The 24,007-nt window shown below is 40.9% G+C and overlaps 1 protein-coding gene across 4 annotated transcripts in view; it reads left to right on the top strand.

The window, feature by feature from the left end:
- Positions 1 to 24,007, top strand: part of Mpp7 (membrane palmitoylated protein 7) — a 201,238-nt gene that overhangs the window by 43,435 nt on the left and 133,796 nt on the right. For all 4 annotated transcript variants that reach the window (XM_005083443.4, XM_040755245.1, XM_040755244.1 and 1 more), the window contains exon 2: positions 12,460 to 12,608. In XM_005083443.4, coding sequence (XP_005083500.2) covers positions 12,572 to 12,608 — 37 coding nt within the window. In that variant the 5' untranslated portion in view covers positions 12,460 to 12,571. The remainder of the gene's footprint in view (positions 1 to 12,459; positions 12,609 to 24,007) is intronic.

The following is a 24,007-nucleotide window of genomic DNA, read 5'->3' as shown; positions in this document are numbered from 1 at the left end:
AGAGGGGATGCATGGAGTGACTGACAGGTAAGGTGAATAGTATACTGTTATACTGTCACACACGCCCAGTGCATGTTCGGTCTCACAGCTAAAGTGGGCAGGAGGTCCAGCGTTCATCCATTCATTCCACCCATTCAGCAAAACGGCTCAAGGGGCTGCCTGTTTGCTGATCACAGAAATGGAGTAGAGAATAAACACAGACAGAATCCCTGCTCATCTGTGGTTTGTACTCTGGGAGGAAAGATGCATAGTAAATACGATCCTTGAAATAGACATGGGAATTTACAAATTTAGAAGGCAGGAGGGGGTGGGTGGGGGGGGTCTCTGTGAAGAGCTCTGTAAAGGAGGCCACCTGCAGCCAGCCCTAATTTCCTCAGCTCATCCAGGTGAGATACTCCTGCTCAAAGTTGGTGTCATTTCCTGTGTCTTGTGTGGGCATGCTTCCTCTCAAGAATGACTCACAGCTGGCTTCCATATGGTCTTGCACTTTTTTTTTTAAGTTACAGCCTGTTGCCCCTCCCCCACTGCAGCAAAGTGCCTCTTCTGGCCCTCAGTGTTCTCTTTCTTTTTTTCTTTTTCTCATGGTGTTGGGGACAGAAAGAAGGTTCTAGCACATGCCAGGCAAGCGCTCTGCCACTCAGCTGTATCCTCCCTCTGTCCTGGGTTTTTACATTAAATTTGTCACAGTGGTCTCATTATTTTGTCCTGTCGTCACAGAGGGTGGTGCAGGACAGTGTGTCTGTGAGTTGACTCAGTGACTTTGTATAGTTCTGTGAGACGTGGTTTTGGATAAACACTCCCATAGCTTTGGACAGTGACTGGCATGTAACTTTCCGTAGCAACTTAATTTTTGTTCTGTTTTTACCAGTCTGGAAATGCTAACTTTTTCCTTTTCTATTCACTTGATTCACCCTGGAAACTAAAATATTCTGATCTTGAGCCATGGCATGTAAATTAAGATTTTGCAGAGTAGAGCCAATAGATTGCTGCAACTAATGTGAATGAAGGTTAAATATTAACATTATTAAATAAAACAGTATTAAGATATGTAGGTTAGGGCTCTGTTTGGGTCTAATGGACTTTGTGAGCTTCTTCGAGATTTAAAACATGAAGGGCCAATACAAAAAAATGCCTTTCAGCTTAGTGTTCAGCTTTTCTTTATACTCAGATTGTTGGTCTAAAGGGCATATTTCCCTCTATTCTCAGCTTTGAAAATCAGTAAAATATGTCAAGAATCAGGGATATGTGTTCCTATATAGGGTAGTGGGGATTTTTTCCTAAGTGTGAGGCTAGATCACTGTGAAGAAAAACAAGTTAGTACAAATTTTATGAATGAACAATGCCATTGTATCACTGTCTGCTTTTGATATTCTCAAAAAGAACATGCATCACAAATGGGCACGACTATTTTGTGTTACATTTAGTTCAACCCCTTTAGAGCAGTTACTAACTTGAAAATACAATTAATTTTGGTGTAAAAACATGCTAGTTTTAAAGCAAGAATTGGAATTTGGCAATATTTTTATTTACTTTTATTTTTCGGACAAGAATCTCACTAGGCTAGGCTGGACTAGAACTTACTCTATAGGCCAGACAACAATTGCAGGTATATATCACATACTAGGTTGAAATTTTGTCTATTTCTTTGTTTGGTTTTGTTTTTAGTTTTTGTATGACCATGCGTAATTAGTGTACGCATGTATGTATGCATATTCCCGTGTATGCGGGCATATTTGTGTGGCTGGTTATGTGTGTCTGTGGAGCTCCAAGTTGATATCTGGTGCCTTCCTTGATCACTCTGCACTTTATCAACGCGGATCTCTTGCTGAGGCTAGGGCTTTCTATTTCCAGGTCATTTGGCTAGCTGCCTTGGCCTAGAGATCTCTTGTTTCTTGATCTGCAGAGTGCTGGACTTGCAGTTGCTGTTATGCCTGCCAGGCTTTGGTGTAGGTTCTGGGGATCCTAATGAACTCACCTTCATGCCTGCACGACAAACGCTTATCCACTGAGCCATATCCCCACCTCATAATAAGCTTATTTCTTAAGTTACTTATTATTGGTGTGTGTATACCTGTGCACACATGTATGATGTATATGTGTGTATGTGCATCCCATGGTGTATGTGTGGAGTTGCGACAATTGTATCAAGTTGGTTTTCTCTGTGCACCTTTATGTGGGTTCCAGGGATCAAACTTAAACCACCAGGCTTCAGTGGCCACAACTTTTATCCAGTAAGCCATCGCTTTTTTTCCTGAAAGTTACCATATGTTGCTTAGGAAACTTACAGAACTAACCAATTTGTATGGTTTTGCTGTAGATTGTAAAATACATATTCTTTTTAGTTTTAGGTTATACTTTTGAGGGTGTTTCATTAAGCCACGTAATATTAATTAATTTAAAGAAATAACAGTAAACAGGACAAGTAGTTTTATTTAGAAGTTGCAGTACTGGGGGCTAGAGAGATGGAGCAGTAGTTAAGAGCTCTTGTTGCTCTTGTTCAGGACTGGAACGGGTTCAGTTCCCAGTACCAACATGGAACTGTAGTTCCAGGGGAGGAGTGGGGATTCCCACTGCTGCCTGTGGAAGCCCATGTCAGAGTGGCGGCCTTCTCCTTCAATCCCGAAGGCTCATCGGTTCCTCCCCTGGGATTCTTCCTTTCTGTGACTTTGGCCTTTGTCTCCCTACTTGTGGAAACTAGCAAACATTGCTTATGAAGGGCCATACAGCAAACACATGCTAGTTTCACATCCCTTAATAATTGATCTTTGTCGAGTTTGTAAAATGTGAGACACTTTAACTTTTTTTGTAGTTTCCCTTCTCTTGAAAATTTGGATGGTTTGGTTTTGGTTGTGTAGAGTGCTTTGTTCCTTCAGCATCTTAGCGCTTTGCCAGATCTAAGCATGTTTAGAAATTTCCTACCTATGTCACCATCCTTAGGTCTTGATGGTTCACCAGAGGAGAATGAGGCACGCTAAGTGTGTGTGCTTTGCACTTTGGAGTTCGGTGTTTTCCTGGGTTCGTGCTAAGTGGTACCACTCTCTCTTACGATTCTGAGTGGTGGCAGTGAGCCTTGGCTCCCAGTCAGTCATGCAGTTGTGATGGAGAACAGCCCACAGTCCTTCTATGTTAGGAGTTGGGGATTTTTGACTTAATACTATTTTCAGCTTACATTGTACTTCCAGGATTTAATCCCATCATGAGCCAAGGCATGTCTGTTGTGACAGAATCAAAGATGCTTGGACTAATAAAGAATGGAATGGAATTTTGTTTATGATTAATAGTGATGTCTTAGAGATTCCTAAACCATAAAATAATTGAAAACAAGTTAACTTTGAGTATTTGAATAATAATTGGTCAAAATATTTCTGGAAGACGTGTTCCTTTCAGATCTGCAAGATATTAGCAGAAAGGTTGAAAAGATACAGAATGGACATCAGCACACTTGACCCTCGAGTTTCTGGAAAGCATTGTAGGGACACATTATGTTGAGACAGAGGCTGATGGGCCCAAAAACCTTATGTGCTTACTGTATGACCATTCATAGAACATGTTTGCTAGGTTTTGTTTGATGTAGACCATCAGTTCTCAACACCTTTGGTCTTTAGACTTTTCTTTCTTTTTTTGTAATATTTTTATTTAAATTAGAAACATGAATACTTCACATGTCAATCCCAGCTCCCTCTCCCACCCTTCCTCCCTTGTCCCTCCACCAGCCTCCCAGCCCCTGCACCCAATTCCCACATCATTTCCCAGGGAGGGTGAGGCCCTTCTTGGGGGATCTCTAAAGTCTGTCATTTCATCCAGGTCAGGACCTAGGCCCTTCCCCATGTGTCCAGGCTGAGAGAGCATCCCTCTATTTGGAATTGGCTCCCAAAGATCATTCATAAACCATGGTAAACACTGATCTACCACCCAAGGCCCCAGTGATTTCTGTGGCCTCCTCACTGAGACTACATTCATGGAGTCTGGATCAGTCCCCTGTTGGCCACTCAGGTATCAGTCTGGGATTCAAGAGGTCCCCCTTATCTTGTCAGCTGTCTTTGTGGGTTTCACCATCATGGTCTTGACCCATTTGCTCATCACTTCTCCATCTCTGTCACTAGGTTACAGGAGTTCAGTTCAGTGTTTAGCTGTGGGTATCTGTCTCTGCTTCCATCAGTCACTGGATGAAGGTTCTAGGATGGCATATAAGGTAGTCATCAACCTTATCATCAAGGAGGGGCATTTAATGTAGTCTCTCAACTATTGCTTAGTTTGCCAGTTGGTGTTATCCTTGTAGATCTCTGGAGATCTCACTAGTGTCAGTTCTCTCCTCAAGCCTATAGTGACTGAATCTATTATGGTATCTCTCATCTTGCTCTCCTCTATTCTTACCTCGACTCAACTTTCCTGCTCCCCCATACCTTCTCCCCTCCTCTTATCCCTCTCTCTTTTTCCTTTCTCCCTCTCCCCTCCCCCATGTTCCCAATCTGCTCAGGAGATCTTGCCTCATTCCACTTCTCTGGGGTATCATGCAGCTCTCTTGGGAACCTCCCTGTTTCCCAGACTCACTGGCACTGTGAGTGTAGGCTGACACTCCCCTGATCCATATCTAAAATCCATATATGAGTGAGTACATACCATGTTTGTCTTTTTGTGTTTGAGTTACCTCACTCAGGATTGTTTCCTCTAGTGCCATCTCAAAGTTGCTTTGATTTGCATTTCCCTAATGGCTAATGATGTTGAACACTTTCTCAAGTGTCTCTCTGCCATTTTATACTCCTCTATTGAGAATTCTCAATTTAGTTCAGTCCCCCACGTTTTAATTGGATCCTTTGGTGTTTTGGAGACTTGCTTATTGAGTTCTTTGCAAATTTTGGACATCAGCCCTCTGTCAGATGTGGGGTTAGTGAATATATTTTCCTAATCTGTGGGGTGTCTTTTTGTCTTGCTGACTGTGCCCTTTGCCTTACAGAAGCTTCTCAGTTTAAGGAGGTCCCATTTATTAATTGTCGATCTTAGTGTTTGTGCTACTGGTGTTATGTTCAGGAAGCTGTCTCCTGTACCAATTCGTTCAAGGGTACCTCCGACTTTCTCTTCTAACAGGTTCAGTGTAGCTGGATTTATGTTGAGGTCTTTGATCCATTTAGACTTAAGTTTTGTGCATGGCAATAGACATGTATCTATCTGCATTCTTCTACATGCCAATATCCAGTTATGCCAGCACCATTTGTTGAAGATGCTATCTTTTTTCCATTGTATAATTTTAGCTTCTTTGTCCAAAACCAGGTGTTCATAGGTTTGTGGATTAATCTCAGGGCTTTCAATTCGATTGGTCTACTACCTGTCTATTTTTGTGCCAATACCAAGCTGTTTTCAGGACTATAGCTCTATGATAGAGCTTGAAGTCAGGGATGGCGATGCCTCCTGACATTGCTTTGTTTAGCAGGGTTGTCTTGGCTATTCGGGTTTTTTTTTTTCCATATAAAGTTGAGAATTGTTCTTTAAGGTCTGTAAAGAATTGTGCTGGGATTTTGATGGGGATTGCATTGAGTCTGTAGATTGCCATTTTTACTACATTGATCCTACCTATCCAAGAGCATGGGAGATCTTTCCATTTCCTGGTGTCTTCTTTAATTTCTTTCTTTAAAGATTCAAAGTTCTTTTGATACAGGTCTTTCACTTGTTTGGTTAGCGTTGCCCCCAGGTATTTTATGTTGTTTGTGGCAATTGTAAAGGATGTTGTTTCTCTGATTTCTTTCTCAGCCCTTTTATTGTCTGTATATAGTAGGGCTACTGATTTTCTTGAGTTGATCTTGTCTCCTGCCACTTTGCTGAAGGTGTTTATTAGCTGTAGGAGTTCCTTGGTAGAGTTTTTTGGGTCAGTTCTGTAAACTATCATATCATCTGCAAATAGTGAAAGTTTTACTTCTTCCTTTCCAATTTGTATCCCCTTGAACTCCTTTTGTTGTGTTATTGCTCTAGCTAGAACTTCCAGTACAATATTGAAGAGGTATGGGGAGAGGGTACAGCCTTGCCTTGTTCCTGATCTTAGAGGAATTGCCTTGAGTTTCTCTCCATTCAGTGTGATGCTGGCTTTTGGTTTGCTGTATATAGCTTTTATTATGTTTAGGTATGCTCCTGTTATCCCGGATCTTTCCAAGACCTTTATCATGAAGGGGTGCTGGATTTTATCAAAGGCTTTTTCAGCATCCAGTGAGATGGTCATGTGATTTTTGTTCCTCAGCTTGTTTATATGGTGAATTACATTGATGGATTTTCGTATGTTGAACCATCCCTGCATCCATGGAATGAAGCCTACTTGATCGTGGTGGATGAATTTTCTGATGTGTTCTTGGATCCGATTTTCCAGTATTTTATTGAGTATTTTTGCATCAATGTTCATGAGGGATATTGGTCTGAAGTTCTCTTTCTTAGTTGTGTCTTTGTGTGGCTTGGGTGTCAATGTTATTGAAGCCTCATAGAAAGAGTTTGGCAAAGACCCTTCTGCTTCTATTGCATGGAATACTTTGAGGAGAATTAGTATAACCTATTCTTTGAATTTCTGGTAAAATTCTTCACTGAAGCCTTCTGGGCCTGGGCTTTTTTTGGTTGGGAGACTTTTGATGACTGCTTCTATTTTCTTAGGTGTTATAGGACTAATTAGATTGCTTATTTGTTCTTGATTTAGACTTTTCAATACTCTTAAAAATTATTGACAGTAGGGTTGTGATTTTGTAGATGATACTAGTCAATATCTAACATGAAAGGAAAAACTGTCTCAAATAATTTAAAAATAGCATCAATAATGGGCCTAAGACATACTGAGCATGAGAGGTCTTGCCTGGGCTCCATCTTTAGTTCCATATACTCAGACTTGCATACATATGAATGTACATTTGCACATATGAATCCTTGCACAACAGCATTAGTTTACTTGTTAATGCAACATTTTGGCCCCATATTAATTGCAAATGTGTTCAATTCTTGATTTGATAGGGCAGTTGTTTTTTTGTTATGTTTACTTTAAATTTGTTATTCTATGTCATTCTTAAAAGACATGGAAACATCGGACCTAACACACCTGCAGATGGATTTTGTAGTTTGTTGTAGTTTGTAGATGTTGGTAGGATGCAGCCACTATGGAAATCAGTGTGGAGAATTCTCAGAAGCTACTAAATCTACCACACGACCCAACTATACCACTCCACAGGACTCAATACTTTCTCAGCCATGTTCATTGCCATGGTATTTACAATAACTAGGAAATGGAAACAACCTAAGTGTCCTATAATTGAAAAATAATATTGAAAATATGGTGCTGTAGAATAGACATGCTATGGAACACTGTTCAGTGGTAAAGAAAAACAAGACTATGAACTTTACAGGAAAATGAATGGAACTGGGAAAGGTCACACTGAGGGTAACCCAGACCCAGAAAGACTAATGTCACATGTTTTCTCTCTTATTGAAGGCTTCTAGCTCTAAATCTTTAGATGTGAGTACATAGTTGGTAGTAACCACAGAGACCAGGAAAGTAAACTAGGACCATTGTCAGGATGACGGTAGCCGGGGGTGGGGGGGGTGGGGGGTTGGGGGTGGGGGTGGGGAGAGGGGCTGGAGGTTGGGAACAATAGAGAAGGGAATACCAGGTTGTAAGTAATCATAGGGAAATGGGAAAAGGGGGGCTCCTTAAGGAGGTAAATATAGAAGAAGGTGGAAGAGAGGGTAAAGGGGGATGGCAGGATACAGTGATCTCATAGGGGAATGGGAAAGGTGGGCTCCTTAGGGAGGAGGAGTTACAAACAGCAGGAGGTAGATAAAATAGCAATATGCATGGCTCAGAAAGCCACAAGGGGTCATACTATAAACTACCCCCCCAAATCCCTACATATATGTGACTTAATATATAAATACACATATAATCCAATGCATTTTTCTCATCTAGGATGACAGCTCTCCCTCCAATAGCCAATGACTACCTAACAAAAACCCCGGTGTCACACATGAGCAGTCCTCTTTTGAGTTGTTGCCCAGGGCTGTCTGAGACTTCCCAAACATACAGCCTGTTTCTGTTACCCTTGGTTGCCCCCCAGAGGTGGAAGGTAATTCCCGATTGCTGCAGAAACCATGTACTTCAGAACCATCCCAGAGACCTCTGAGCTGGGATGACCTGAATGCCCCCTTCCTGGAGACTAGCTTTCATGGTCCCAATTCATGCCGAGGTACCAGTGCCTTTACCTGGATGTTGAAAGTGGAAAAGAGAAATGCTGTTTCAGCATTTTTCTGAACATAGTCTAACCTCATGGGCTCCTCTGGCGAAGTCTTTGAGATTGTGGAGGTCTGTGGGCATGCTTTGAGGACTGTCTATGCGCATGGCATGCACACTCTTTTTGTTTGCTTACTCGTGCAAAGAGCTTCAAGCAGTCAAGGCATGGGTCTCACTCCTCCCTATTTTCTTGTTCTTCCTTATTTATTTTCTCTGGCTGGCAGCCTCGTCTATCCCTCTCCTTCTTAACTAATGGCCATCCATCTTTCTATTAGACCAGTCAGGTGTTTTAGGCAGGCAAAGTAACATGGCTTCACAGAGCTAAACAAATAAAGCATAAAAGAATGGAACACATCTTTGCATCATTAAACAAATATTCCTCAGTATAAACAATACATCTTAAACTAATATTCCTCAGCAATATCCCAACCCTAAACCTCAATTCACATAAGCAGAGTTGTGATGTATAGCTGTCTGGCCTCTGTCATATTCTTAATACTATGTCTCTGAAGATTTGCAGGTGTGTTTACATCTGTCAGTGTGCTTACATTAACTAATGTAACTAATGAATTTCTCAGATTGCCCTTTAAAGATTGGTGATTTTAGATTTGTATTGTAGATATTACTCTTATTTGTATTATTTCATTTCTCTGTTAGATTTGGAACTGGAAGCCTCACTGTCAAATCACTGGCCATGACCATTGTCTCCCAAAATAATAGGCTGCTAATAATTGTTACATGGTGAAATGCTTCCATGTTTTGGAATACTTCCCCAAGTAGAGATTGTTTTATTATTTTCTTCACTGTATGTGTTCACATTAAGCAATAATTTTGAAGGAAACTCTGTTGATGGATGAATTAAGCCAACTTTTGCTTTTCTGAGGAATCAAACACACTACTTGGACTGGTGAGATAGCTCAGTAAGTGTGGTTGCTGTGTAAGCCCGAGGAACACTGATCTCTGTAACTCATGGTGAAAACAGAGACCAGGATCCCCAAAGTTGTCCTGGGACTGCCACGTGGGTGCTGTCCTCCTCATCCTCCTCCTCGTCCTCGTCCTCCTCATCCTCGTCCTCCTCGTCCTCGTCCTCGTCCTCCTCGTCCTCGTCCTCGTCCTCGTCCTCCTCCTCGTCCTCGTCCTCCTCGTCCTCGTCTTCGTCCTCCTCGTCCTCCTCGTCCTCCTCGTCCTCCTCGTCCTCGTCCTCCTCGTCCTCGTCCTCGTCCTCGTCCTCGTCCTCGTCCTCGTCCTCGTCCTCCTCCTCCTCCTCCTCCTCCTCCTCCTCCTCCTCCTCCTCCTCCTCCTCCTCCTCCTCCTCCTCCTCCTCATGCTTGCACTTCTGGAATCGGCCACTGGGTGTCAGGAGTGCTACAGAAACAATGACTATCACAAGGGTAGGATTGACCATTGTGAGCATGTAGACCTTCATGTAGTTCACTGTTTCCACATGATCAATGCCAGGAAAACCTGATACAGTGTGATATATAGAAGCAAGGTACAACTGGAATAGTGAAATTTCAAAAATAAGCCTCTTTAAAGGAGAACTGTAATGGTCCTGCTGGGTATTGTAAATGCCTCAGGTGCATTCGATACTGCTGTTATGTTCCTGGCATTCAGGTCTTTCTCTTTTTTATGGAAAGATGGATTGGACTTCAATTTAAGAATACCCAGTAATCCTTCTCAGGACATACTGTACCAGCTGGTATTTTTGTGTTGTAGTAAATCGGTTCCATACCATAGTCAGTAATAATTAAGACTGTGTTCTGATGAATTCCAAAGCATTTTCAATCAATTTAGCCAAAGAAAATAACATTATTACACAAAAATTTAACTCAATTTGAAAGTTAAATGCAGCAACACCACACATTCCACAAAATGCTAAGCATTTTTCTAGTTAGGATTATATCCAACTGTTGTTGTTTTTTTTAATTCCTCTATTCTAGGAAGATAATTATGTTGTATAATATATATTTAAAAGATTATTACTTTGTGATAAATGCCCAGAATTGGACAAGCTTAACCTTGACTTTCTTTATGAAGACACAAAATCCTTTCATGTATGGCAACACTAGCTTAAAAAAATGTTTTGAAGTGGGATGTGAGGTTTTTGTCAATCTATTTGGAATGAGGGTATACCACATTCTATCAAATTTTACTTTTTGATAAAAGTATAAATTGGGTTTTGTGATGTATGTAGTTCATAAATGTGAAACACTGAATTGTTTAGGTGTTGTAAGGTGGGGTAGGTGGCATGGTGTAGGAAATATAGAATGTGTGTATTTCCGTGTATGTGGTGACAGTCTATGCCATACACATCCTGACTTCTTGTGGCCTAAAAAACTAAGTTACATACATATATACATACATAAACACACACACACACACACACACACACACACACTACACACATACACAAAGAGCACCACATCTGCTTACCTTATAAAGAGATATGCTAGAAATATGTATGCATATACTTTATATGTTTTTTTATAGTTTTCTTTCTTTTTTTCTGTTAGTAAAGTCAAAGTCTGTTAATATTATCAGTGGTCTTTCTAAAGTTATTTTTGCATTCAGATGACTTCATCTGTTCCCTTGCTTTACATAAGGAGTATTCTTATGTAGTTAAATCTTAATCCTGATTAGAGCAATTTATGAGACCAAAGCAAATTTTCCTTTTGAGATTACTGGAGAAAAAGCAGCGTGGGAGCTGGACCCAAGCAAAGCCCGGTTTGCCCTCTCCTTTCATTTTAATTTTTAGAGCAGTGAGTTACATTTTTAATTGGAATTAAAATAACTGCGCCTTATTTTTAGTTGGCACTTCTCTCTGTACGGGTGTGTAGTATGCGTGCTGTGTTTGCCTTCGGTGTAATGTAAAGCAGATGGCAAGACATCACAGCAGACAGTCACGTCCAAGAGAGTCTGTTTGATGGTGGGTTTCTTAAATATCAGTTTTCACTGTGACAATTAAAATGCTAATTTAGAAGGCTTTACTGGAATTTAACAGTTGTATTTTTCTCAAGCAAAAGCTGGCAAGCTCATTTTCTGTGATTCTGTGATATGAATCAGCGATTTAGAAGCTTTAGGAGTTGAAGTGAATCGTTTCCCAGTGTTTACAGTGTCTGTTTTTCTTGTTGTCTTTAATATATGTTAAAATATGCATTTAAATGACCGAATTTTCGGTGTAGCAAATTGGGAGGGGGAAATGTACTAAAATGAATTGTATAGTTATGATTTCAACAAAAATGTAAATGATGTGTATTTTCCGTTGTTAGTCTGCAATGATCCAAATTTAAAACACATGGCGGACTCTTTCTTAGGTGCTAGGCTGGGTGGATTGTAATCTTGCTGCTTTCTTTTATGTTTTAATTTTATAATTCTATTGCCTGAATTAGAGAAATAAACAATCACACGACAGCTTTTATTGTTTGTTTACTCCATGCAAGGCATTGTTGTATACCTTGGCATATTTAATTACTATACAGTTCTAAGTTATTGTCTTCATTTGCACATAAGGAAATTAAGGCTTAATAAGATTAAATAAGTTACCCAAGATCTCAGAACCAGCTGTATTACAAGTAAAGCCAGAGTTAACCTTGCACAGCTTTTATACTATATTCCCTTATCTGCTTATTTTGAGATAAATTTATTCCTGTTATTGAAAACAATGCATTTTTTTCCCAGGATGCATCCAGCTTAGCTTTTACTAAAAGACGGGTTAGCGCATATTGTTACCACTTCTGTGTATCTGTATCAATGCCCTGCTTCTAGCTGAGTAAGTTTTTCAAGATGCGCTCAGCCTGCAGTAGAGAACTTTGCAGCTGTTGTACTAGAATGAACTGGATGGAAACAGAGTTGTAGCTTGCTGGTAACTCATAGTCTTTGCTACATATTGGGAAAGGAAGCTAGAATCAGGGTAAGAGAGGGAGAGACTGACTTCTGAAAGGTATGATGCATCCGATCAGCAGCTCAGAAAGCAAGTGCTACAGTCTTCCAGAAGCCTTTACACATGCAGGGGAGGCATGGTTTCAGTTCACGTCAGAATCAGAAAGTCCCTTGTTAAATATCAGCCTGTTATTGCAGAAAGCATTCTGTAGAATTGTGATCTCTCTGGTATAGTGTTGAGTACAAGTTTTAATTAGTGATCGGATGTTTGATTTAGTGATAATTAGTTTTTTATACATATATAAATGCTTAAATGTTTCTCTTCTTCCTAGGGGGTTGGACATATGACTCTCGTCTGAAGTGCAGCAGTGGCAGACCGTTGAATTCCCTGGAGCTTCCTGAGGCACAAGAGTGGAGGGCAGCCACCCACCTGCAGCCTGCAGCATGCCAGCACTGTCCACAGGATCTGCTGGCGACATGGGTATGAGAACCCAAGGGGGGCAGTTTTCCCTACATTCTTACTTCAGTATTTTTCCCAGTGACTGTAGCCTTGTGAGTGCAAATAGACCACATTTGTCTCTCTTTGACCAACATGAGAAGCGTAAGACCAATGAGAATAAGCTCCAGACTAGGCAGAAGAACTGCGGGATAGACGGCTTTCTTCTCCACGTGGTGGTGGTGGTGGTGCGTGCTCATACCCTTTCTTGCTTTTGGAGCAACCCTGTGCATTTAATTGCTTAAAATAAATTATTTGAGAATGCCCAGTGTTCTGGAAAATACCGTAATACCCATCCACACTGCCGTCACTTACAGTTAACAGCAGGCACGAAATTTTTGTCACACTTGTTTGGACCTCTTGCTTCCTGTTTTTATTCTTTTAAACTACCACCAGGGATAAAATACATCTGGAAGTCTCTACATATCATTCAGAAGTTATATTAAAACTAAACAGTGGGCTGTTGCTGTGACCCAGTGGGTAAAGGCACTTGCTGCTAAAACAGATGACCCGAGTTCACCCACATGGTAGAAAGAGATCTTCTGAAAGTTATTCTTTGACCTCCACACTCACTCTGTGCACATCTTCTGACCCTCACTCACAATAAGTAAGTAAATGTTAAAAACAACAGCGTCATCAGAACACTCAAGAAATCCCATCAATTGTAAGATTCATAAGTCTCTGGACTAGCTAAATATTTCTTAGAAACAAAGCACACATCATGTCCATAAAATCACCTTTCTGACCCAATTTAGCAGTTGTCAGCTTCCTTGATGTCAGCACTATTTACAAATGGATTCCCGGATGCTTTTTAGAACTGTTCAGAAGGAGGGACTAGGGCTGAAATCCAGCAGGGTGTGTGTTTAATGTGTGTGAGCACCAGATTTAATCTTCAACAGAAAAGAGAAAGAAAAGAATTAGTGCGATTGGGAAGGAGGCTGTGCGGTTTTTTGTTTTTGTTATTTGTGTGTGTGTGTGTGTGTGTGTGTGTGTGTGTGTGTGTGTGTGTGTGTGTGTGTTGTTTGAGGACAGGGCTTTGCTCTGTATCCTAGAATAGCCTTTAAGCGCAGTTTTCCTGCCTCGGCCTCATAAGGGCCAGGAGTGTCATGAGTGACACCATGCCCAGGCCACTCCTTGAAGTTTTAAGACTCCTTAAAAGAAGTGGCAACATAATGTGGCTGAAAGCAACGTCCTGTGTGTCGCAGTGGCGTGGCGTCCTGATCAAAGGGCCCACATGACTCTTGCCAGCTGAGGTAACTGTCTCCACCCGAGCCATTCCAACCATGGGCACCACATTCATCCTTTCCAGTTGCTGTCCTGGCAGATGCCATTGTTTGCAATTTAAGCACACTCCGTGCTTACGCTTCACAAGTACAGTCTGGCTGATCTCTGTCCTACTGCAGTGATTTCCCCTCCTAGTGACTCAAACTGTGGATTACTTTTTGTTGTGAGGAAATTTTATTTTTTTGTTAAATTCTGGTAAGCTTTAGTGTTTTTCTTTCTTAGGATGTTAATTTTTGTTTTTATATAGTTCCATGTTTTATTGTGCTATGTAAAATGAATAATTGAACTTTTTGTAGTGATGGGGTAATTATTTTCTAGCCACAAGCATACTGTGGTTGTGTAGTGTATTTTATACTTCACTACTCACCAAAATTGGGTTAACTTTAATTGATAGCAAAGCATTGCTAATGGTGTATAACTCAAAGGCTGTTGAAAACAAGCATTTATAACTGAGAGCTATTGGTCACAGAAGGTAGCATGGATGGGATAGAATTTACAAAGAGCTTTTTTACACAGCCTTGTCATACAGAGCAGAAATGTGTTGACTTATGACACCTGCTTTCTGGTGTTTTTGAACCTGTGTGCCAGAAGGTTTGCGTCAGGCATGGAAGACATGCCTGTTCCCAGGCCAGTGCGCTCAGGGAAGCCACAGTGGAGTGTGATGCTTAGAGTCCCTGCTTAGACATCCTGTGCAGGTGCAGTTGAAACTCTGTTTACTAATGTTAAGTTGCTTAGCAACATTTTTGATGTTATCTTGCTATTGAGTCTCCAAGAGAGCAAGGTTACAGCTTTACTGATTTGTGGGCTCACTGAAGAAAGGTGCCTAACTTTAGGTGCCTGTTGTGGTCATTTGGGAAAATGCTGTGTGTATCTGTGGTATCTAAATGTGTGTTTTGGTGTGTGCCTTTATGCACATATGGAGGCCAGAGAAAGATGTGGATAGCCTGCTCTACCACTCTGTGCCCTATTCCTTTGAAGTAGGGTCTCTCACCAAACATGGGGCTAGGCATCTAGCAAGCAAGCCTTATCCATCCTCCTGTCTCCCTGCCACACAATGCTCTCACATGCATGCACACACATACATACATGTGCATGCACACACACAGTGTTGGGATCACATAGTCACATATGCACCGCGTCTAGCTTTTTTATGCAGATATTAGGGATTCAAACTCAGGTCTTTGTGCTTACACAGGAAACGCTTCACCCTCTGACCCATTTCCTCAGCCTCAGAAAGGCTTTTTAATGAGAAACTCATAACACTCATCCACCTTCCGCTTTGTGCTTATTCCATTAAGAAAAAACAAAGTGAATTTCATCAGCCAACATGAAAACATTCTCTTCTCCTCAGTCCCACTTTTTCTCACTTGATAAGTCTTCAGCGAGAGTTGTGTGTGTGTTCAACAGTTCACATAGCTCAGTTGTCGGGCTCATGGTTAGCATGTGTGAGGATCAGGGTTTGGTCAATGGCACCAAAAAAACATGTTTGACTCTTCTTAAAACAAACAAAAACATCACAGATTTTATTTTATGCAGCCGATTGTATTCTGTTTCTTTCTTCTTGCAGTGCTTGGGACTCATCCTAGAGCCCTGTGCATGCTAGGCCAGTATCTACCACTGAGCCACATCCTAAGCCTGTTCTGTGCCTGTGTATAGCAAATGCTGTCTTGGAGGGCTATTTGCAGGGAGTGTATGAATGTATAGTGTGTCATGCATGTTTATTTACATATCTGTCCTGCACACCTGCAACATCTGGGGGCTCATGCTGTTTCACGTGACTTCGCAATGTTGTGGTCTAGAATGCTGTAAAGGGAATTCTGATCTTTGCTCCTTTTGTAAATATTTGAGCAGGAGACATGCACACATTTAGTGATGCTGTCAAGTTGACCTCCAGACTTGTTAAGCCAGTTAGCCAAGTGTGAGTGCATTAGAGCCCCTAGCTCTCCACATTCTTGTCGGCCTGTCAGTCTTTGTATTCACTGTCATCGGACAGGAAAAACATGGGCTCTGAAGTGATCATGGTGGATTGCTCTTCTGTGGGCCACATTTCCCTTTTTTAATGCACTTTCTTGTCTGGGATGTGTCTATCCAGACTGTTCTCCACTATTGTGTTGTCTTACTATGTTCTAATTGATTTGCAGAATTTCTCATTTTACATTTTATATATTAATTCTTTTGGCCATTTCTTCTAGTTGGCCACTTGTCTTTCTTTTTTACTCCCCCCTTAAATAGTCCCATTTCTTTTACAGAGTTGAAAATCATGTAAGCACATCTTGGTTACTGCTTTTCCCCCTTCAGCTTAAGTACGTCTCCACTTGCCCAAGAGCATATATATTCTCTCAGACTTCTTTGAATAAATGCAAAGATTTGTTTTTACACATGGAATTTTAATTTGACTCCAGTTTGAACGCAGAATGAGGCAGAGATCTAACCTTTTCTTGCACAGATTGTCAATCATCTTAGACTTAATGACCCCATATTCCATTCTTTCCACATTAGTTTGTAGCCTTTCTTTTACTGTATATGAGTGCCATGTGCATTCTTGGTTCTCTTTCTGGATTATAATGACCTGTTGATTGCATCTTAAAAATTTTAATAATCCAATTTTTATAGTAAGTTTAGAATTACAAAGGTAGTGTAACGTTGCAGTGTACCTCACACCCAGTTTCTTCTGTTGTTAACCTCCTGCACCCAGGCACCAAACTCCTTTTGGTCGGTGAACTGATACAGATACCCTGACTCTGAATCCATCCCTGTTTCCTTACCTCTTCTCTCATGCCCCCTCTGCCTTTGGGTCCAGGCTGTTAGTTAGAGCAGTGTGCTGCATGCGGGTTTGTGACTTGTCCTGAGTTTGATGCTTTCTGAGGCTTGTCTTGACTAACACGTCCTTATTGTCAGGTATATTGTAAGGGTCTCTGTGTTTGAATTTGTCTTGTGTTTTTCTCATGAAGGACGTGGAGTTACATGCTTTGGGTAATAGAGGTAAATGCCATCGTATGCTGACACTTGGACCGAGATGGCTGATGCTCACATTCATCTGACTCTCGGTTTCTCCACTCTCAAGTTCCTCTCCTTTTCCTAACTGTGGGCATCTCAGGAGACAATCATACTTAACCAGGGGTACATTCTGTTCTCCCATTTAGGGTGAAATATCTGTGTAAGTTTCTTGGATTCTTGTCTTTTTCTCCCCCATTTATTCACATGTTCATTGTTGGCATTGACTAGTGTCTACTTGACTTGTTTGGGGTTAGAAGTCAGCACTGTCTTATCTTATGTTGTTACCACAGTTAGTCTAGCTTTGCCTGTTGAAAGTTCTTCAGTCAGTTCCTTTGAAAGCCTCCATCGATGTGGGCTTGCTGACTTTCTAGCTCTTTCTCACTTTGGTAGCCAAGGGGCATCAGCTCATGTTTAGTATTTCCTGCCCTGTTCTTCAAGTAGCCATTTTTTCCAAGGAGCCTGGTTTCTTTTCAGGGGAAAATAGGATTAGAAATGGAGACATGGACAGGTGTTTTGCTTACTGCTTCTGAAGTGTGACTGTCTGAGTTAGGGTTTCCATTGCTGTGAAGAGACAGCATGACCATGCAACTTTTATAAAGGAAAAACAATTAAGTGGGGTGGCTTACATTTTCTGAGGTTTAGGTCATGTATCATCATGGTGCGACATGGTGGCATGCAGGCAGAAACGGTGCTGGAGACAGAGCTGAGATTCCTACATTTTGACTTGCAGGCAAGAGAAGTGATCTGACACTGGGCGTGGCTTGAGCATATATGAGACCTCAAAGCCTGCCTCTGTAGTGACACACTCCCTCTAACCGGCCATACCTTCTCCAACAACGTCACATCTAATAGTGCCTTTCCCTTTTGGGATTATTTTCTTTCTAACCACCACAGTGACTTTAGACCCTCTCAGTTGACTGGATAAGTATTTACTTATCCATGTCTAATACCCACAAGGCTATACGAATATTCCTGTGTAGGTCAGTTGTGGTTGTAAAAAGCTAATGTAAACACTTGCTTATTTATATTTCAACTTCTAAGTTAGTAAGCAGATAGTTTTAGTTTTTTTTTTCCTTTGTACATTTGTCAGTTCCTTCCTTAGGAGTGAGATCTCACTATTCATTTATGTACTCATTCAAGTACAGTTAGCGTGAATAGAAGTGTGAGAATTGTTAAGCCGTGGGCTATGCCTGTCTTCAGCTAGAGTTCATCTTACTATTTTACTCCTTCCTTAGAGCATACTTTAAAAAATTTTATACAATCATGCTTTTGCTAAATGTTAGTTTTAATTTTGTAATTTCATTAAATATTATTTGTATAAATATAATATAAAATATACTTGTACAGAAATGAATGTAAAGCCTTTATAAGTATAGTTTTTAAAGTGCTAATAACACCAACGTCCATATGACTGCCACCTATGGTAGGAAATTGGAGACCTTGAAAATACCCACTTTTTAGCCATACCACCTGAGAGATGGGGGTCTGGTAAAAGCTGCTGCTGTACACCAGACTGTGTTGTTGATGGTTTGCCTCAGTAGTCCTTTGCAGTGTGGTAGAATTTTGTTTACTCTTGAATTCTCCAAATGGAACCGAACCATATTTATTTGTATAGGCTGAAAGTTAGTCTTCTGTTAAGAAAAAATCATATAATTTATAAATATCAAAAATAGATGTAAGTAATAGGCATTTTAAAATACAGAAGTAAAATATTTATAATCCAGGGGGGTATAATCTTATAATTAACTACCAGTCACACTTTTATAATGTTTTCTATAATTTTTTTTGGCTGTTTTTTGTGTGTGTGCGTGTGTGTGTGTGTGTGTGTTGAGATGACAACCTTGGGTCAGTCCTCATCTTCTGCCTTCTTTGAGGCACAATCTCTTGTTGACCACTCCAAGGCAACTGGCCCTCAAGGCTCTGGCAATTCCTCTGTCTGTCCCTCCCATCTCTTGTAAGGGCACTCTGGAATCTCAGAGCCTGCGCTACTGTATCTGACTTTTTTTTTTTTACACAGGTTAGGGGGATTTGAACTCAGTGGTCATCAGGTTTATATGGTGAGTGCTTTGCTCTGAGCCATCTCTCAAGCTGTCTACTTTTTGATAGTCTCTTTACGTACTTCATTTTCTTAAGATTTAGTTTTGAGTGTGTGTGTGTGTATGTATATGTGGCTGTGTGTATGTGTACATGATTGTGTGTATATATACATGACTGTGTGCTCCTGCATGCATGCATACATGTGTCCGAGAAGGCTAGAAAAAAAAAGCACCAAATCTGGTGTAAAAGATGGTTGTAAGCAGCCTGATATGGGTGCTGGAAGCTGAGTGAATCCTCTGGAAGAGCTCTTAATAGTAGAGCCATCTCTCCAGTCTCTTTTTGTATATTTCTTATGAAAACAAAAGCTACTGATAGACATATTTTTAAAAACTGATAGTTTCAGTGCAAAGTGCATTCATTTTCCCACAGAAATTCTAGCAAGGTCTACTTTCCATGGTTCTCAGTAATGGAAAAATGACCAGTGGAACATTATAGACTCTTCTTCACAAAAGACGACACCCAATGTGACAGATCAGAATGAGAACAGACTGTTTAGCACACAGTTTTACAGCTCTAGGGAGTGTTACCAACTGGCTGGTGCCCTGGGCTGGCTCAGGCTTCCTGTCCTGGAAGCAACAGAACAGGGCTGTATACTGGTACACTCTCTGGATTTGAATCCTTGGAGGAAGAGGAGGAGGAGGAGGAGGAGGGAGGAGGATGCTAACTTAGCCAGCACTTGGCTGCTGTAGTCATCCTCAACACGCTTTCCCTAACAATAAGTTAAACATAGACTGCACTGAGGAACTATTCCACGGAGCCCACTGCATAATTACATTCCCACTAAACCCAAATTAAATTTATCTTCAATGGCAACTCATCCTTAATTAGATTCTTTCAAATGCCACCATCCATTATGTATTCTGTGGTTTGCCTTTTCACTGTGTGTACTGCCCTTCCCTACTCCATGCTGTGGAACACTGCTTTCTTTCAGGATTACTGTCTATGTATTTTATTCATCAAATGTTTCCTTAACATCATGATGGTCGCTAGTCCTTTTCTCATGTATCTGTTGGATTTAATACTTCAGAGTGTGGTGTTTTGTGTAAGGGATGAGTTATGTTTCTAAATTAATTTTCCCCGCAGTTGCCTCGTTGTTCCATTTTGACTTGAGAAGAGTGGCCCTTTCCCGTTGCTGGCGATGCCTGTGTCTGAGACCTTACAGTGCGATGACAGTGGTGTGAGAACACACTGCCTTGGGTTCTGGATCTCCAGTGGATCATTTCAACATTGCCTCTTTGTCTTGTTAGATCTGTTTATTTTCCTTTGCAGTACCTCTTCCCAATTCTTTTTCGGGTGACCCTTTACTGAAATATTTTTCTTTGTCCTTCATATCTATCTGATCATTGCCATCTCCTCTTTTGTGATTAACACTGCAGCCCACAGAGCCCAGACTCTTGAATGGTTCTACAAGTGCTCTGGATAACAATCCCCAATTGACAGTCTAATCAAAGGTTGATGGTTCTCCGACTCCCCATGGTCTTTAGTGAGTGTAGCAGAGACCGAAGGCACCGATCAGCCTGGGTCTGCCTGCTCAGAATGGACAATCATACTATAATCATCACACCTTCCAGCTCCTAGTTGTCTTGGCAGTGTCATCAGCCTTTAAAAAAGATTCATGCCAGGTGGTGGTGGTGGCACACACCTTTAATCCCAGAACTTGAGAGGCAGAGGCAAATGTATTGCTGTGAGGTTGAGACCAGCCTGATCTACAGAGCAAGTTCTAGGACAGGCTCCAAAGATGCATGGAAAAACCCTGTCTTGAAAAACAAACAAACAAAATATTTATTTGAACATTTTTATTCTAAAGATCCAATTAGTCTATTTTGTGCTGTCTATATGTATACAAGTATTGGACAGACTTGGGGAGCCAACTTGGGGATCAAGACAGATAGACATCAACCTCAGGAATCCAACTTTGATCTCTGCATGTAGAGGTTAGAGGACAACCTCTGCTGTCTGTCCTTACCTTCCCTGCTGGTGAGGAGTCAGAGGTGGCTGATATATGATCAGCAAACCAAAAGGCCTGCATATTCTTTTCTATGGTAAAAGGGTTTCCTTTTACTCTAGTTTGCAAATGACATTTTCCCCCTGGCCTTAGCCTTTTATTTTATCATGGGTTTGTTTATACATCTTAAGGAACATATGATTATTTTATAAGGAATTAATTAGTTTTTAAAGGTTAAACCAGATTGCTTCTTAAGGAGAAACTCAAATTTGTTACAATTTATTACTTTTTTTAATGTAGTGAATTTTGATTACTTATATTTTGTTTTAAGGTCTGTATTCAGGGGTAGGTTTTGTTTATAATTTCTTTTTATATTCCTTGTTGCTGTAGAGTTTATTTACTTACTTTCTTTTGATACAGGGTCTTACTTTGTAGTTCTGGTTGCCTCAAAATCTTTATGTAGACCAGGCTGGCCTTGAACTCAAAGATCTGCCTGCTTCTTGGGCTGGGGTAAACAGCTTGTGCCAGTACTCCTGGCAAATGCTTCTTCTAAAGCAAAACAAAACAAAACAGAAGACAAAAAACATCCTCAGGCTCTCCATTTACAGGACAAGCTGGCCTTAAGATCTTTGCCTCAGCAGTGCAGTCCTGACACCACTCTGCCTGACCAGCTCCCCCTCTTTAAAAAGCCCATTGCACAACATTGTGCAATACGATGATGCTTCCCTCCTTTTCTGTGGAAAGGCTTGTGACAGATTGAAGTTACCTTCCCTAGGATAGAATCTTCCTGATAGGCACTAGACCTGGGAATCTTTTTTTATAAGACTCTCTGTATTATTTAGCCTAAAGATTTTAAGACTATTACAGCTTTGTATTTCTTCTTGGCTCAGTTTGTGTACACCTGAGCCCATTTTATCAAAAATTTCAAACTTTTGTGGTTAAAGTTGTACATAGTAGCTCTACTTGATGCCTATGTTTTCTGCTTTGATGGTTTTGATCTGGTATCTAGTTTTACTCTTTTGATCCCAGCTCAATTTTATCAGTTTCTGCAGTTCTTAGTCCTTCCATTTTTACTATGTTGTGTGTGTGTGTGTGTGTGTGTGTGTGTGTGTGTGTGTGTGTGTGTACAATGTTGGCGTGTTGGTTCTCCCCCCAACCCCCAGCTGTGTGTTCTGGTGATGGAACTGTGGTGGCCAGGCTTGCATAGCAAGTACTTTCACTGATTGAGCCATTTTACCAGACCCCACTTTGTTCTCATTAAGTTTTAGGTCATTTAGAATTATTTTAAATAGGTTATTTAGAATTTAAATAAGGCTTTTCCCAGTTGTCTTTCTGTTACTGACTTCTACTTTGTGGTCAGAAAGCTGAATTCACATGGTTTTATGTTCAGTTTCAATAAATATAGTGTTATGCTCTCAGCAGTAGGCATAATGCTACATGTTATTAAGTCATTCCAGTGTTCTCTACAGGCACACTTCAGAGATACTGTGGATTTGGTCTCAAATCATAGCATCACAGAAAATATGACAATTTTGTGAGTCATTTTTTCCATTGCATCTAATGCAAATATAGTAACACACTACTCTGAATCTCTTAAGTGTGCAACAGCATTTGAAGTGTCCACACCTTGGGATGGTGGTGAGTTTCAGTTGTCAGAATTGTCAGCCTGGTACAAGCTGACTCACCTTGGATCTGATTCTTAATGGGAATTACTTGGTCAAGGTAGGTTGGCTTGTGGGCATGTCTGTGGTTGTAGGATCGTCATGATTATGATAACTGAAGCTTAAGAGCTACCCGTTGTGGACAGTGCCATTCCCTGAGTTTGGGCTTTGAACCATAATAGAGAAATTGCATTTGTTTCTCCGCCCTCGACTGTGGATGTGACCGGATGCTTCAGTTTCCTGCCTTGACTTCTCTGCTATGATGGACTGTACGATGGAATTGTACAACTCCCCCAAATTGCTCTTCATCAGGGTATTTTATCATAGCACTAGAAATAAAACTAGGATGTACCTCATTTGAAAAAAAATGTTGTCCAAAAATATGAAGTCTTAGAGAGCCAGTGTTTTTGTGGGTGGTGACTGGAGACTGGTGAAGGTGGTGGTTGCTGAAGTTTCTTATAATAAGTAAGACAGTGGGAAGCTTGCGTAGTTTACCCTTACACACACACACACACACACTCACACACACACACGCGTGCGCACACACACACACACATACACACACGCCCCTGCCTTGTGTTTTATTCTGTGCTGAACCTTTCCTGATCTCCTTTACTGCCATTATTTCTTTCACTCAGCAGTGTATGCCCTTTTTGAGGCATACTGGCTAGCTAATGTTTAGGTTATATATAATACACGAGTCCTGTTATGAATCTTATTAAATTTATTTCCATCACCCAAATCATAATGCTTTTATCCTTAAAGTGGTAGGGTCAATTTATTGGGGATACTGCACACATTGTGAGCTTCCCCACCAGAAGCAGCCATTTGAAATCATGAAAAATAGATATTTGTTCTGCCAGTGTCATGAAAATACTGTGTGTGATGGTTTGGATACATACGGCCCATAGACTCATGTGTTTGAATGCTTAGCCTCTAGGGAGTGGCACTATTAAGAAGTGTTGCCCTGTTGGAGTAGGTGTGGCTTTGTTGGAGAAAGTATGTGACTGTGGGGGCAGGCTCTGAGGTCTCATATATGTTCAAAGTATACCCAGTGTGGGACAGCTTACTTCCTGTTGCCTGCAGATCAAGATGTAGAACTCTCAGCTACTTCTCTAACACCATGTCTGCCTGCATGCTGCCCTGCATCCCGCCATGATGATAAGTGACTAAACCTCTGAACTATAAGCAAGCCCCCATTAAATGTTTTCCTTTGTAAGAATTACTGTGGTCATGATGTACAAACCCTAGCTAAGACACTGTGTTACTTTTCATTTAAAACAAACCGTCAAGGACTGGTCAGATGTGCTAGAGCTGAGGCAGGAAAAGCATGATTTTGAGGCTAACTTGGGCTACACAATGATATCCTATTTCAAAAAAAAAAAAGTCAGACTAGCAAG

This window comes from Mesocricetus auratus, unplaced genomic scaffold, assembly GCF_017639785.1.
Source record: "Mesocricetus auratus isolate SY011 unplaced genomic scaffold, BCM_Maur_2.0 Super-Scaffold_100013, whole genome shotgun sequence".
NCBI lineage: Eukaryota > Metazoa > Chordata > Mammalia > Rodentia > Cricetidae > Mesocricetus > Mesocricetus auratus.
This window is presented reverse-complemented; position numbering and strand designations above follow the sequence as displayed.